The sequence below is a fragment of the Plasmodium brasilianum genome, chromosome 1, assembly GCF_023973825.1.
Source record: "Plasmodium brasilianum strain Bolivian I chromosome 1, whole genome shotgun sequence".
In the NCBI taxonomy this organism is placed as follows: Eukaryota; Apicomplexa; class Aconoidasida; order Haemosporida; family Plasmodiidae; genus Plasmodium; species Plasmodium brasilianum.
The window spans coordinates 840,857-855,987 of NC_090114.1; the positions used below are offsets into that span (position 1 = coordinate 840,857).

The following is a 15,131-nucleotide window of genomic DNA, read 5'->3' on the forward strand; positions in this document are numbered from 1 at the left end:
AAATCAAGTTATATCATTTAAAATGTTGATAAAAAAAAAAAAAAAATGGTGCAATTTCTGCAAATGTCATTCTGTTAAGGACAGAGGATCGGCATGTCTAATTTTCGTCGCTGCTAACCCCCATATCGGCTTTCACTAAAAAGGAAAAAAGGAAAAGACGAAATGAGTGGGCTGAATGAGTGGGATGAATGAATAGAATGAATAGAATGAATAAAATGAATAGAATGAATAAGTTGAATGAAAGAATGGAATGAACGGCACAACGAACGAGTACAATAATGCGGTGAATACAACAAAATATGGAGGTATAAAGACACAAATTTGCACAAAAAAAGGTATAGGAAACAGAAAAGATAAAATTTGTAAAATCCGCATAATAAAGAAGTTATTCCCGAATTAACGTAAAAAAAGAAATTTGTACTTGAAAAATATTTTTGTTGGACTTCGTTAATCTGTGGGAAAAAGAAAGAAAAAAAAAAAAATACATACATAGTGTAAATACTGCGCAATTACGGTGAAAACATAAAGTAAAAGCAGCGCGAACATGAGTCAGAATAATCATGTGCATGCATTTGTGTTCACATATATGCGTTCATTACGTCCTTTGATAACTGAGCTGCTTCCGACATGAGATCGCATATTTCCTCTTGCACTGTCGACTGAAATTGAAGATACTTTTTTGTGTACAGGTCTTCCTTAAAGTTATATTTAATAACTGTAGCGAGGGGGAAGAAGCAGGATACATGTACAAATTGCACTGTGATAATCGGGTGTACGTGTGTAGATATATGTGTGTAGATATATTATGTATGTATACATGTGCACATATATGTAGGCGTACATGCAATACGCAGTAATTCATTTTTTTTTTTTTCTTCCTTTTTTGCGTACAATGTTCTTGGAATTTATGGGGTGCGGTTTTCGTGTTGTTACTCTGTACAATTTTGTTGTACAAGCTTACAGTGGGATTCCTAAAAATAATTTCCTCGTATGTCTGAACATGAACAGTTAAAAATAAATGCACTTTTAATGGGTGTCCTTTTGCTTTATTCCTTTATTTTATTTATTTTAATTTTATCCTTTGTATCATGTCCTGTGCTATGTGTTATTTTTCATTTGGTATACGTCGTTTGTTACAAGTCATTTATCACTTGGCGTTTGTGTTTCATTTTTTGCTTCTCTCCATTTTATTGTTTTAAACGTACTAACCTCGTTGACTACGCAGGGGGGACTCGTCACTTCGGCTTCTGTGTTCAGCTGTTAAAAAAGGAAAAAAAAAAATTTCATAATTTGCATAATATTCAAAGCTTTCATAAATTTCATAATTTGCGTAACATTCAAATTTTCATAAATTTCATAATTTGCATAACATTAAAATTTCATAAATTTCATAATTTGCATAACATTCAAATTTTCATAAATTTCATAATTTGCGTAACATTCAAATTTTCATAAATTTCATAATTTGCATAACATTCAAATTTCATAAATTTCATAATTTGCATAACATTCAAATTTTCATAAATTTCATAATTTGCATAACATTCAAATTTTCATAAATTTCATAATTTGCATAACATTCAAATTTTCCATAATATTCAAAATTTTTATAATTTTCACAATTTGCTTATATTTCCTAAATTTCCATTTTTGCATGAACAAGCAATAAATTTTACTTATGGGGCATATACCTTCACAAAATGCACAATGTTGACAGGCGGTTGAGTCGAATCGGCAAAATAAATTTTTACTGTCAAGTAAAATTCCCCCCACCCAATTTCGTTAACTTCGTAAGGGGGCTGTGTGTAAACTGTTAGAAAAAAGCAAAAAAAGAAAAAACGAGGGGACGACATTCATATATGCGTACTAATAGAATGAGGCAGTACGGTAAACATATAATAGGTGGCGTGAAAATAGCTAGCTTGTTCATAAAAATAAAAAATAAAATAAAGCAAAATAATAAAACAAAATGAGACCTCTCTTAGGGTAAATAAAAGAAGGATCCAATTCAAAGATAACTTTATTCACAAACAAGGAAAGGTCGGACGAGTTAGGGCATCGCAGCAAACAAGTCCATTTATGAGTCATATTACCATATTTTCTTTTCTCCTGATTTTTTAAAATGGTTATAATTTTCGGCGTAATTTTACATTAAAAAAAAAAAAGATAAACAAAAAAAAAAATGCGCACACAAATGCGGCTTTACTATTAAATACATATATACATGTGTACATATATATATATACACAATTTGTATTTCTGCTTATGTGCATACCTGCTGCGATAGTAAAAAGGCATAAGTCCCAACAACTACAGGCCTTACCAACTTCACATTTTGCATCCGATTTTCCACTACAAAAAAAAAAAGAAAAAAAGGGAAATGAAAAATTTTCAGAATAACTAATTCTTTTTCGTATGAATATCTTAGCAACTCTTAAATATTTTTTACTGATATTTTTATATTACTTTTTAGGGGAAATGAACATACGTATGTATGTAAGTATATATATACTTGAATGGCTACACGTTTAGAAGCATTTTTTATCTTTTACGAATGTACGCATTAATGCCTATACGTTTGCATAAATGAATTACCTATACGCATGAAAACATTTTTTATTTTAACAGTATGCTAAGTCTTTGCATTTTGTTGTAAAAATGTTATTAATTTTGAAGAAATAATTCTTTTAATAATAATTTTTATTCTGACATGTACATGCATTTAGATTTTTTTTGCCCATGTTTTTAATCCATTTTTTTTTTTTTTTTTTTGATAAAGATAAACCGAAATTAATTAAAAAAGTTTTCTACTTTGGCAAATGTACTTAAACAGGTATGAGCTACATACTACGCGTTATGCACCTACGTATGCGCGAATTTACGTATGTATGTATAACGTTTCCTTTAAAAAATTACTAAGCACGGAACAGCAGCCCCCCCAACTTTTAAAGCATTGTATATTTATGCATATATGTACATATAAACACATACATATGTACACTGTAGGCATGTAGGAATAAACATCTTAGTACCGCCACATGCCTCTATTTCTTTCCCCCTAGTAAGAAGGAATATGTGCCTCAAAAACAGCCAACACATATAGCATTACCTTTCCCACTATATTTATACATATATATATATATATATATATATATGGGTGGGTGTGTTATTATGAGTACATATATATATATATATATATGTATATACACGTATATGCACTTATGTATGCATATACCATGCGTGCTGGCCCTCCCCATCGACGCTCTTACCAGTATGAGTAAAATACTCAGTAGACGTATCATCTGCTTAAACGTCTTAGCTTTAATGCTACTGCAGAGGAATCTTTTTTGTTTAAAACTGAAGAATAAGAAGAATTTAATAAACAGGTTTGTAATTGCAAAGGGGATGGGAAAGTATAATTTTATTTATTCATCATCAGTGGTAAGTAAAAAAAGAAACAACCACTTGTACGATTTTGAAAGAAGTGTAGATAAGGTAACAGGTCATTTTATGAAGGATAAAGAATTATTTTTAGAGGTTGATAAAAAACAAAAAATTATAGAAGAAATTGAAAAAATGAAAATTCTTGAATATGATCATGTTAAGAATTATTTAGATACACTTAGCGAAAATGATGTATATGAAGAAGTAATTAATCATAAAATTTACCTGTACAGAAAAAATAATGAAAAAGAGAAACAAAATAATTTAATTAAAGTACAGAATTTTTTAAATCCATATATTATAGGTTTACGAAAAAAAAAAGCAAAAGAAAAAGTAGAATACCTCATAGCTAGCATGTTAAAAGGTGATAATATAGACCAAATAATAACAGATATGTTTAATAAAAGATTAATTGATGTATACCTTTTAACATTCATTGATGATAAAATAATGGAAGCACATACAAAACTTGTCAAAAATGATAAAATCAATTTTAATACTAATAATTATAATAAAGAAGAGGAAGATATTAGCATATCAGAAAAAATCCTTAGAACGTTAAAAGACAGAATTATAGCACAACAAAAATTAAATAAAAAGGGTACTTATGATTTTACGCGAATATTATTTTTATCAACTACTTTAGATATAGAAGAAGATAGAGCACCAATAATTAAGTCTATCATTAGAAGTATTGAGCAATTGGAAGAATTTGAATTATACTTGTTGGATGCATTAGAATACGCGGAAGAAAATGAAAAAATGAAAAAGTATGTACCGCATTTGGATCTTTTATTGAATACATGTAAAAAAATAAATCCCATATACAGCCAGCTCTTAAACAAGCAGAGCGAAAATGTTCGCTTTTTCCCCGATAATGTTGACCTATCACAGTTAAAAGATCTCTAAGGGGTGGAAACTAGCACACAGTTAAAGTGAGATTACGTGTACATCCGAGTACTGCAGGTATATGTATTTGCGCGTGCACAAAGCCCTCACAGTTATACGCGTTTATATTTACACATATGTATGTACGTATGTATGTATATATGTATGTATATTAAACATGTATTATTCATCAAGGTATGAAATTAAATAGTGCAAAGACGAGCCACTATAAGTGATACAGTACAGTTTGATATAGTATAATGTAGTATATTATGTTACAGTAAAGTGCTCTACAGCACACATATGGCATATACATAACAGATAACGTGCGGTGCAGAAGGGTAACGTACTTCACACACACACACATACAAGCTCTAATCCCTTAAATTCTTGTGCCCTTAATATACATACAATAAAGCGAAATGGAGGAAGAAGAACTAACCCAACTATAAATTTTTTTTTTTTTTTTTTTTGAGAAATTTACTTATCCATTTGTAATGAGCACGGCGGTTAACCATTACATCATTCAAAAAAAATTTTATCTCTTATTTATACTTTTTTACTTCCCTTTTGTTCCTACTTTTAAGCTTTATTTATCCTTTTTTTTAACCTTTAACTTTTTTTTTTTTTTTTTTTTGTTCTCTTATTTTTTTCCTTCAAATACTTTAAATTGTTTAAATTTGTCCCAACTTGCCTCACATTCATGATGTTTTAATTTTCTGCAATGTAAAAGGAGTTATTCCTTTATCTTGCACATTCAACCTTAATGTTTACTTTTTCTTTTTCTTTTTCCTTTTTTTTTTTTTTTTTCTTTTATGTAAGAAGTATAATTACTCTTTTTAGTCAGTACATCACTGTACACTGAAAGCTCAGCATTTACATTCCTTTTTTTTAAAAGTACATAATTGCCCATTATATATATTTTTAAATTAGTATCCTTAAAATTTAAATGCATAACTGCTATTTTAAAACAACTATGTAATACGTGTGCTTTTCATACAACACAATCAGGTGCGAGCTATTTTACCCACAAAAGGATCAAAAAGGTTTACGTTAGAATGTAATATATATACACATATATCTATACATTTATGTATATGTACGTATATGTATATATTTATGTATATATATATGTACACATGAACAAATGCATAAAAAAAAAGTCGTATATAAACAAATAGTGAAAACATGACAAAAAAAAAAAAAAAGGTACTATATATCGATGAAAATTCACCAAAAAAATATGAACAAGTAATATATAAAATTGAAGTGATATATTCAGGGATAAATTTGAACTAGCCAATATTTTTTTTTTTTTTTTTTTTTTTCTTCTTTGCCTTTCTTTTCTCTTTCTTTTCTCTTTCCCTTTTCCCTTTTTTTTTTTTTTTTTTCCTTTGCTTTTAACCTTTTTTTTCTTTTTTTCAACTTTTCCTCTTTTTCTTCTTTTTTCTACTTTTCCTTTTTTTTTTTTTTTTGTTTTTCCTTAACTAGTTATAATATAATTTAACTGCACAAATCCAAATAAAGGGTTAAAAAAAAAAGTATTATATGAAATTAAATAAAATTAAGGCTCATATTATATATAATAATCTATGATTTTAACACTACATATAAATTAATTCAAATGTGAGATAAGGTTCGGGAATGAATAAATGGAAGGCACAGAAATGCATGTAGAGGTATTAAATATATACATGCGGAAAAACATGAAAGTTTTATGTACATATATTTAATTGTGCTATATGCATATATATATATATATATATATATATATATATATATACATATACATATACATAAATTTGTACACATTTTTAAAACACGAAAAATGCGACTGTATGGGTATATAGTAAACAAATTGGAGTACATAAATATATACTTATATGTACACATACATGTATATAAATGTATATGCATATATATATATATTTTGTGTACATTTACTCACACGATTTTTATTGAAAGAGCTCCACTTTAGTTAATGAAATATTGAAGCGGAGAGGAAAAAGTAAAAATTTCATGAAACAAATGCCAAGTAATAGAAGGAACATTTTGAAGGGTATGCTAATTTGAAATGGGAGCAAGTCATATGTAAGTGTAAATTTAACCATGTTTTAATACAACCATGTTTTAATACAACCATGTTTTAATACAACCTTGTTTGAACATAACCTTGTTTGAACATAACCATATGTGGATATGTACATGTATGATTTATATTCATATGCGCATATATTTATATGTACATTTACTCATGTATACATTTACATTTACCGATATGTACACACATATACATAACATACACTACTTGCCATTTTCAAGCCGCTTTTAAAAATTTTATTAACTTTATAACATAATAATTTACTGCATAATTTTATAATTTACTGCATAATTTTATAATTTACTGCATAATTTTATAATTTACTGCAAACTTTATAATTTACTGCAAACTTTATAATTTACTGCAAACTATAATTTACTGCAAACTATAATTTACTGCTTAATTTTATAATTTTTTATTTTTTTTTTTGCTTTGATCCCTTGGCACACTAATTTATGTATTACATCGATCAGAGTCGATAAGTAAAATCTATGGCGAAGGGCAAAATATACGCATTCCATAAATTCAAAAAATATTGTTCCACTTTTATTTACGCTTTAAAACGTAATATGTTTTTATTATGTTATTCTTTTTAATCTTTTATTCGTAATAATCTTTTTTATATTTTTCACCATTTTTCATATTTTCACCATTTTTCTTATTTTCATCATTTTTCATATTTTCATCATTTTTCATATTTTCACCTTTTTTCATATTTTCACCTTTTTTCATATTTTCACCATTTTTCATATTTTCACCATTTTTCATATTTTCACCATTTTTCATATTTTCACCATTTTTCATATTTTCACCATTTTTCATATTTTTAATTTTTTTTTTTTTTTTTTAAACCCCTCGGCATTTATCATTTTTTGATTATCATGCATTGTGTGATAATGGTTTAATGCCACAAATTAAATGAAAAGTGAGGTACGTTGATTTGCTGTAGTTTTTGTGTATTTTCCTTAGGATAGTAATAATTTTTGCTTTGCATACATTTAATCGTTAGTACATATAATACATGTATGAATGGATAATGGACGTGTGTACCTATAATATACATATATATACGTATATGTATGCATACTTATCTGTATGTGTGTGTGCATGTATGTGACATCCCTGGGTGCTCATTGAAGTCTAGTGAGGATTACTCCTTTTTTGTTTGCCTGTATTCAAGTATCAGTTGCATATCCCCCAAAATAAGCATACCAAAGTATTTTTGTAAACATTCGAAGGAAGAAATCAAGGGATAAATAAAAAAGCATTTGCGAATATGCACATTTGTGGATTCCTGTTTTACATATGATTTAATACGTAAAGATAAATTTTATTTTTTTTTCATCGTGGGTATATTCTTCGATTTGGTCTTCTTCTTCTTCTTCTTTTTTTTTTTTTTTTTTTTTTTTTTTTTTTTTTTTTTTTTACTTTTATTTTTTCAAAAGTATAGAGGAAAAATGGGAATATTTCGATCAGAAGTAAGCAGAGAAAAATGGGAACAAGAAACTGTATATATGTTGCACATGTGCATGTAAAGTTATATTTTGATTTATCACTTTAAAAATGAGCCAATTGCGCTCCTTTGTTTGTGAAGACTTTTGTTATGAGAGGCTTCCCATTTGAGGTGTTCGTTTGTTCGCCTTTCTACTTGCACATTTTGTTCCCGTAGTGTGCATGTACGTTCGTACGTATATTCATGTGTGTGTGTGTGTGTGTGTGTATTTAGCATTATTTTGCTTTTATTTATTTTATTTTTTTTTTTTTGTTTTTTCCCACTCCTTCCTTTTGTAGACTATGAAACATGGAACCCTGGTTTTGCCTTCCGATCGGGCAAGGGAATATCTGGATTGTTTAGGAAAACAAGTAGATATACAGTTTATTGACATGAACGAGAAAACGATGAAGAGGCAATACAAGAAATACATTCAACGTATAGATGATATGGAAAGGATATTGAGATTTTTAGAAGAGAATATTAATAAATTACCAAATGTAAAAATAAAAAAGAGTAAGATAGATAATTTTTTAGATCATGATAATATATATGAATTAGATCAAGTAGAAGAGTCTTTGAATAGATTACATGTTCAATTTGTTCGTTTCTGTAACAATAACAAAGATTTAGTAGATGAGAAAAATAATGCTATTGAGGAGAAGCATGTAATATTAACAGCGATAAATCAGTTAAATCCTGATGTTTCGAAAAATGCAAATATGAATATAAGACCACGTGAAAATATAATACCGTCAACCCCTTTTGATGATAGTACATTAAATAATAATAATAATATTAATAATGAAGAGGAAGATATTTCATTATCCACTCATATAATGAGGGATGGTATTAACATGATGTTTACAAATATATCTGGTGTTATTAATACAAAAGATCAAGAGAGTTTTAGTAGAACTATATTTAGGGCCTTAAGGGGTAATACATATACATATTTTCAAAATATAGATGAAAGTATGAATGATGGGGTAGGTACTGGTGTTAGCGCAGGTGCAGCTGGTATTGGAGGTGGTCTCAGTAGCAATGGAAGCAGTAATAGTGGAGGTGGAGGTGGTGCTGTTACTGGTAGTAGTGACAGAGTTAATGGAAAAGAAATTTTGTTAAACAACAAAACAGGAAATGGTGGGAATATGGGTTATAGGGGAAATGAAATGATGAACAAGGAAAAGTCAAAAAAAGAAAACGATTTAAAAAGTGTGTTTGTTGTATATTGTCAAGGTTCAGCTCAAAGTAGTATATATGAAAAGATAATGAAAATATGTAAAGCATATGATGTGAAAACATATGATTGGCCGAAGACATATGAACAAGCAAAACAAAGATTGAAGGAGTTGAAAGAAATAATAAATGATAAGGAAAAAGCATTAAAAGCCTATGAAGAATATTTTATAAATGAAATATTTGTGTTAATAAATGTAGTAGAACCAAATAAAAATAGTTTGATAGAAGAGTGGAAGTTATTTTGTAAAAAGGAAAGACATATATATAATAATTTAAATTTTTTTGAAGGTAGTGATATAACATTACGTTGTGATTGTTGGTATAGTGGAAATGATGAAGAGAAAATAAGACATATATTAATAAACAAATCATCAAACGATTTAGTTTCTGCATTATTACTATCAGATAAGGTATTAACCTTGAATATTTCTCCTCCTACATATATTAAAACAAATCAATTTACAAAAACATATCAGTCGATGGTTGACACATATGGGATACCAAGATATGGAGAAATAAATCCAGCTATATCTACAATCATAACCTTTCCTTTTTTGTTTGGCATCATGTATGGGGATGTAGGTCATGGAGTGTGTATTTTTCTTTTTGCATTATTTTTAATATTAATGAATAATAGAATAAAAAATAAAAGTAATAATGAAATGGTTTCAATGCTATTTGATGGAAGATATATGCTTCTATTGATGGGTTTCTTTGCAGTTTATGCTGGTTTTTTATATAATGATTTTTTCTCTATGCCTTTGAATTTGTTTACATCTATGTTTGTAGTAGATAAAGAAGTAGATTCTGTACAATATTATAAAAGAAGAGAAGTTGTAAATACTACTACTGGTGAGAAGGAATTTGCACATCCATATATCTTTGGTTTTGATGCTAAATGGTTAGGAGCAGAAAATGAGTTAACATATATTAACTCGTTCAAGATGAAATTTTCTATTATTATAGGTTTTTTACATATGACTTTTGGTGTTCTAATGAAAGGATTAAATGCTTTACATTTTAAGAGAAAAATTGATTTCTTTTTTGAATTTTTACCGCAGTTAGTTATGATGTTATCTATCATTGGTTACCTAGTTTTTTTAATTATTTATAAATGGATCACTCCTATAGGGTATGGTGGTTTTCAAAAACAAGGTATCATTAACACTGTTATTAACATGTATTTGTTAAAAGATATTAATAAGTCTAACCAATTTTATGCACACCAGGGAATCGTCCAGGCATTTCTTATTGCACTCTTCATCCTGTGCATTCCCTTCATGTTTGTGTGTAAACCAGCCATAAGGACCTATGCCATAATGAAAGAGAAGAAAAGGAAGAGGGGGAGCAACTATGGTGGTTATGGTGGCTATGCTGACCATGGTAGTAACTACAATGGTAAATCATGCATGTACTATGAACACACAGAGAAAGAAATGACAAATTCATTTAACCATCACAATGGAGTAAATGGAGGTGATAACAACAATAGTAGCAGTAACATTCGTGGAGCTGGTACCAATGGGTTATTATCTTCATCGTCATCTATTTATAAACGTAGTGTAATGAAGCATGGGTATGACCAAGAGAATAATGGGAATAATGATTATTTAACATCTAAACGAAAGGGGAAAAGAACGGATGATGAAATGGAAGCACATCTACTAAGTCCAACATCACCCGATGATGATTCTATTGTAACAGAAGGACGATCATCCCATCATGAAGAAAATTTATCAGAAATATGGATCGAACAGTTGATTGAAACTATTGAATTTATTCTAGGTCTTATTAGTAACACTGCTTCTTATTTAAGATTATGGGCTCTATCCTTAGCTCATCAACAACTATCTTTTGTTTTTTTTGAACAAACCATCTTAAATTCTTTACGAAAAGATAGCTTCATATCAGTCCTTATAAACCTAATACTGTTCTCACAACTCTTCTCTATATTAACAATTGCAGTGATATTATGTATGGATACCTTAGAATGTTTTCTTCACTCCTTAAGGCTCCAGTGGGTCGAATTTCAAAACAAGTTTTACAAGGGTGATGGGATACCCTTCAAACCATTCAATATTAAGAAGCTTCTCACGGAGGTGGACTGAGCTGTGTGTTGATGCACAAATGGGTATACAAGTGAGTGGGTATGCATGTGAATGTGCATCTATCCGTGAAAATGCTGCAATTAGAGATGAAGAACAAGGGGAGGAGCAGTCGAACCTTTCTATGCATAAAAAAAAAAAAAGATAAAGCGCAGTATTCAAACGTGTTACATATACTCACGACTATTACACTGTATTACTTTTGCTATTATTTATATGAACACCCAAGTGCGTTATGCAGCCAATCGGAACCTTTTTTTTTTTCTTTTTTCTACAAGCATCATATATATGCACGATATGTATATGTCGTGAAACTCGTTTCCATATTTTGGTGAATACCTTTTTTTTTTTTTTTTTGTGAACATTCTGCATGTTTATTTTTTATTATTTTTTATTTTATTATTATTATTATTTTTTTTTTTTGTTTTGTTTATTTTATTATTATTATTTTTTATTATTATTGTTACTATTATTATTTTTATTATTACTATTTTTATTATTACTATTTTTATTATTACTATTTTTATTATTACTATTTTTATTATTACTATTTTTATTATTACTATTTTTATTATTACTATTTTTATTATTACTATTTATACTATTACTATTTATATTATTTATATGTTTTTTTTTTTTTTCTTTCATCGGACGCTTTTCATTTCTCATTCATTATTTGCTCGATTTTGTGGAAGTAATTTTTATCCCCCCCCCCTGTTTTTAGTGGTACGTACATAAACGTATATAAATGAATGAATAATTATATATATGTTATCTCCTTTTTTTGTGGAAATTTTGCAGTTTTTCTTTTTTCTTTTTTTTTTTTTTTTTTTTTTTTTTTTTTTTTTTTTTTTACACAAAGGAGGAGGAGGCTGTGCTTACATGTGTGTGTGCTAGAGAGACCCCCCCTATGTACAATTAGTATTGCAGTTAATATTGCAAACAGTTTTGCAAATAATTTTACGATTAATTCTATTACTAGCTTTACGACTCTATGTAGAATTAATTTTTTTACCCAGCTCTTTTTTTTTTTTTTTTTTAATATAATGTATGTTTGTGTATATATATCTGTACACGCTACATAACAAGCGAACTGAAAGTGCGTTATGAGACGATGAACAATATTAAATAATTTTTAAAAAAGATCTTTTGTTGAAATTCTATATATAAAGGTCTAAGCCTAAAGTATTGTGTCTATATTATAGGTCAGTCAGTGGAGAGGGGTAGTTACATATGATATGTTGGATGGGGAGGAAGGAGGGGAAATGATTTTCGAAATTTGTCTATAATCATAGCCTTATAGTCTTAATTTGTGCCTATCATTTGTAGAGTGTATGTAAGGTCAATTGAGGAGTCAGGTTAATTTGTAAAAAGTGTAAAGGGGGTAAAACAAAATAAAATGAAATGAACGGAAAACATGTGCATTATGTTCCGCTTTGGATGGGCAAACGAAGGGGAGTAGGCACATAACGGAAAAGAAATAAACGAATGTGTGAGCGGGCAAATGGATGAATGGATGGGTGGATGAACTGGTGAAAACACAAAATGGTTAATAAATGCACGTTCTATTCTTTAAACAAACGAGATGTTCATTATGCAAAAGGTAGACGAGGCAAATCCTCAAAGTGTGTATGGGCACCTTCACAATTCATTCTAATTTTAAAAATTTTTTTTTTTTAAGAAAGCTCTGCACGTTGCAGTAGAGCTGGTCATAGATCGACAAGCGGTTGAAAAGTTTGGCGTTCATTTTAAATTTGTTGATGAGGATACTGAAGTCTGACCTGACGATACTCTTATTTATTCCATTTCCAGTTGTCATATCGGTAGTGCTAATAGTACCAAAAAAATTATGAGCAACACAAATGAAATGGTTAAACAAGGTAATGTATATTTCTTCAAACGTGTTATCAAATAAAAGCAAATAATAATCGTTAAAATTAATAGTTAATATGTAGTTAAATCTTCTATCGATTAGTGTAACATAATCGTTGATGTGGGTATTATTACTAGTTGGGTTATATAAGTTTGTAAGCGTAAGGATGTTTTCAACACTATCTATTCTAAAAAGGATAATAAATTTATTGCATTTTTCCCCATTTGTATGGTCTAAATTCTTTATCTCATTTTCCATATTAACATTTGGGCTCACACTACTTGAAGGAGGAATGATATTTCTCTCATTGTTACTGTCTAAATGGGGGTTACTACCTACGCCCCTGTTCATGTGTGGGTTACTACCTACGCCCCTGTTCATGTGTGGGTTACTACCTACGCCCCTATTCATGTGTGGGTTACTACCTTCGCCCCTATTCATGTGTGGGTTACTACCTTCGCCCCTATTCATGTGTGGGTTACTACCTTCGCCCCTATTCATGTGTGGGTTACTACCTTCGCCCCTATTCATGTGTGGGTTACTACCTTCGCCCCTATTCATGTGTGGGTTACTATCCGTGTTAATGCCCATATGTATGGCTGTGTAATCATGATGATCGTTATCAACTGCTTCTTTATATATTTCATCGCCCACCCCTTCATCGTTATAAGGAACGTTTTGGTTTCTGCTTTCTGTGATAGTAGTAGCCATATTTTGAATAGCACTTTTCATGGTAAACATATTTAGCAACTGAGTAATATAATTCATATTAGGATTGGACAGTTCCCTACCTTTCTTAACAATATCAAATGCATCGAAATAATTTATGTTCAGTTCATTCATAAGGAAAAAAGTAAAAATAATGATAGACCTTGAAATGCCTTTATTACATTGTATTAATATTTTATGATTTTTATTTTTTTTTAGAATTTTTTTAATATAATAAAAGGAATCAAGTAGTATGTAAAAAATATCATCATGTATATCATCTTTTAAATAATATGTCCTATATGTAAACATACCTTCAAATTTATTGGTGCACTCAAACCCTGCAGCATTAATAATATGTGTGATTTTCTTTTCTTGAATATTTAATATGTCAGATGCAAATATATAACCACTAACAAATATTTTCTCTTCAAAAAGATTGTTACAGTTGTTACTCACTGAGTGGAGTATGCCTTCTTTGCTTTTACTGCTGAGTTTCTGGTACGTGCTAAGCGGTTGATGTTGTGCAATTGCGGACTTGTGGTGTTCATCATATTCATGGTCACCTTCATATTGGTCCTTTTTTTCATTTTTTAAATTTATTTTTTCTAATTTAATTCCACTCATTACATTTCTATTTTTTTCAAATTGTAACGAATATTTAGAGTTACATTTAAAAGTACTTTTGCTATAACTAGTGATTGATTTGTATTTTTTTGACGTTCTCTGGGGTGCATTACACATCATTCTGTCGTTGTTATCATTGGTCCTTTGATCTGTTTCCTTGTCATCTTTACTAGTTCTACCACTGAAGCAAAATTCTAATTTGGGGGCTGCCCATGCAAATGCTTTTACCGCCTCTTTGGAGTAAAACTTTTTGCTCTTTTTTTTTTCCTTTCGTTTTTCTTTCCCATCCATGCTACGCGGTCGGTGCTGCGTGGAATTCGTGGGATGAGTTGGATGAGTTGGATGAATTGGATGAGTTGGATGAATTGGATGAATTGGATGAGTTGGATGAGTTGGATGAATTGGATGCGTGGGCTTTCTCTGCTACGTGTGCTTTCTCTGCTACGTGTGCTTTCTCTGTTACGTGTGCTTTCTCTGCTACGTGTGCTTTCTCTGCTACGTGTGCTTTCTCTGTTACGTGTGCTTCCACTTTATGTGAAATAGCTTCTAGTATCAATTTAGCCTGATAGTACTTCTCTACCTCTTCCTTTATTTGATCTATATAAACTTGTTATATCGGAATATATGGTTTTATACTGACACTTTTCATTG

General features: G+C 29.5%; 4 protein-coding genes across 4 annotated transcripts; 2 read left to right on the top strand and 2 right to left on the bottom strand.

The window, feature by feature from the left end:
• Positions 1-97: 97 nt before the first annotated feature.
• Positions 98-3,099, bottom strand: MKS88_000504 (YEATS domain-containing protein; the record flags this gene model as incomplete). Its single annotated transcript, XM_067216138.1, has 9 exons — positions 98-135; positions 422-452; positions 600-715; positions 892-994; positions 1,210-1,257; positions 1,692-1,810; positions 1,977-2,109; positions 2,276-2,352; positions 3,033-3,099. The coding sequence occupies 9 exons, from the start codon at positions 3,097-3,099 to the stop codon at positions 98-100; spliced, it is 732 nt and encodes a 243-aa protein (XP_067075740.1).
• A 174-nt stretch (positions 3,100-3,273) lies between these two features.
• Positions 3,274-4,353, top strand: MKS88_000505 (uncharacterized protein; the record flags this gene model as incomplete). Its single annotated transcript, XM_067216149.1, has 1 exon — positions 3,274-4,353. The coding sequence occupies one exon, from the start codon at positions 3,274-3,276 to the stop codon at positions 4,351-4,353; it is 1,080 nt and encodes a 359-aa protein (XP_067075741.1).
• A 3,537-nt stretch (positions 4,354-7,890) lies between these two features.
• Positions 7,891-11,275, top strand: MKS88_000506 (V-type proton ATPase subunit a; the record flags this gene model as incomplete). Its single annotated transcript, XM_067216159.1, has 2 exons — positions 7,891-7,911; positions 8,225-11,275. 2 exons carry the CDS (start codon positions 7,891-7,893, stop codon positions 11,273-11,275), a joined length of 3,072 nt encoding a protein of 1,023 aa, XP_067075742.1.
• A 1,645-nt stretch (positions 11,276-12,920) lies between these two features.
• On the bottom strand, positions 12,921-14,771 carry MKS88_000507 (protein tyrosine phosphatase; the record flags this gene model as incomplete). Its single annotated transcript, XM_067216169.1, has 1 exon — positions 12,921-14,771. The coding sequence occupies one exon, from the start codon at positions 14,769-14,771 to the stop codon at positions 12,921-12,923; it is 1,851 nt and encodes a 616-aa protein (XP_067075743.1).
• Between the last annotated feature and the right edge of the window lie 360 nt (positions 14,772-15,131).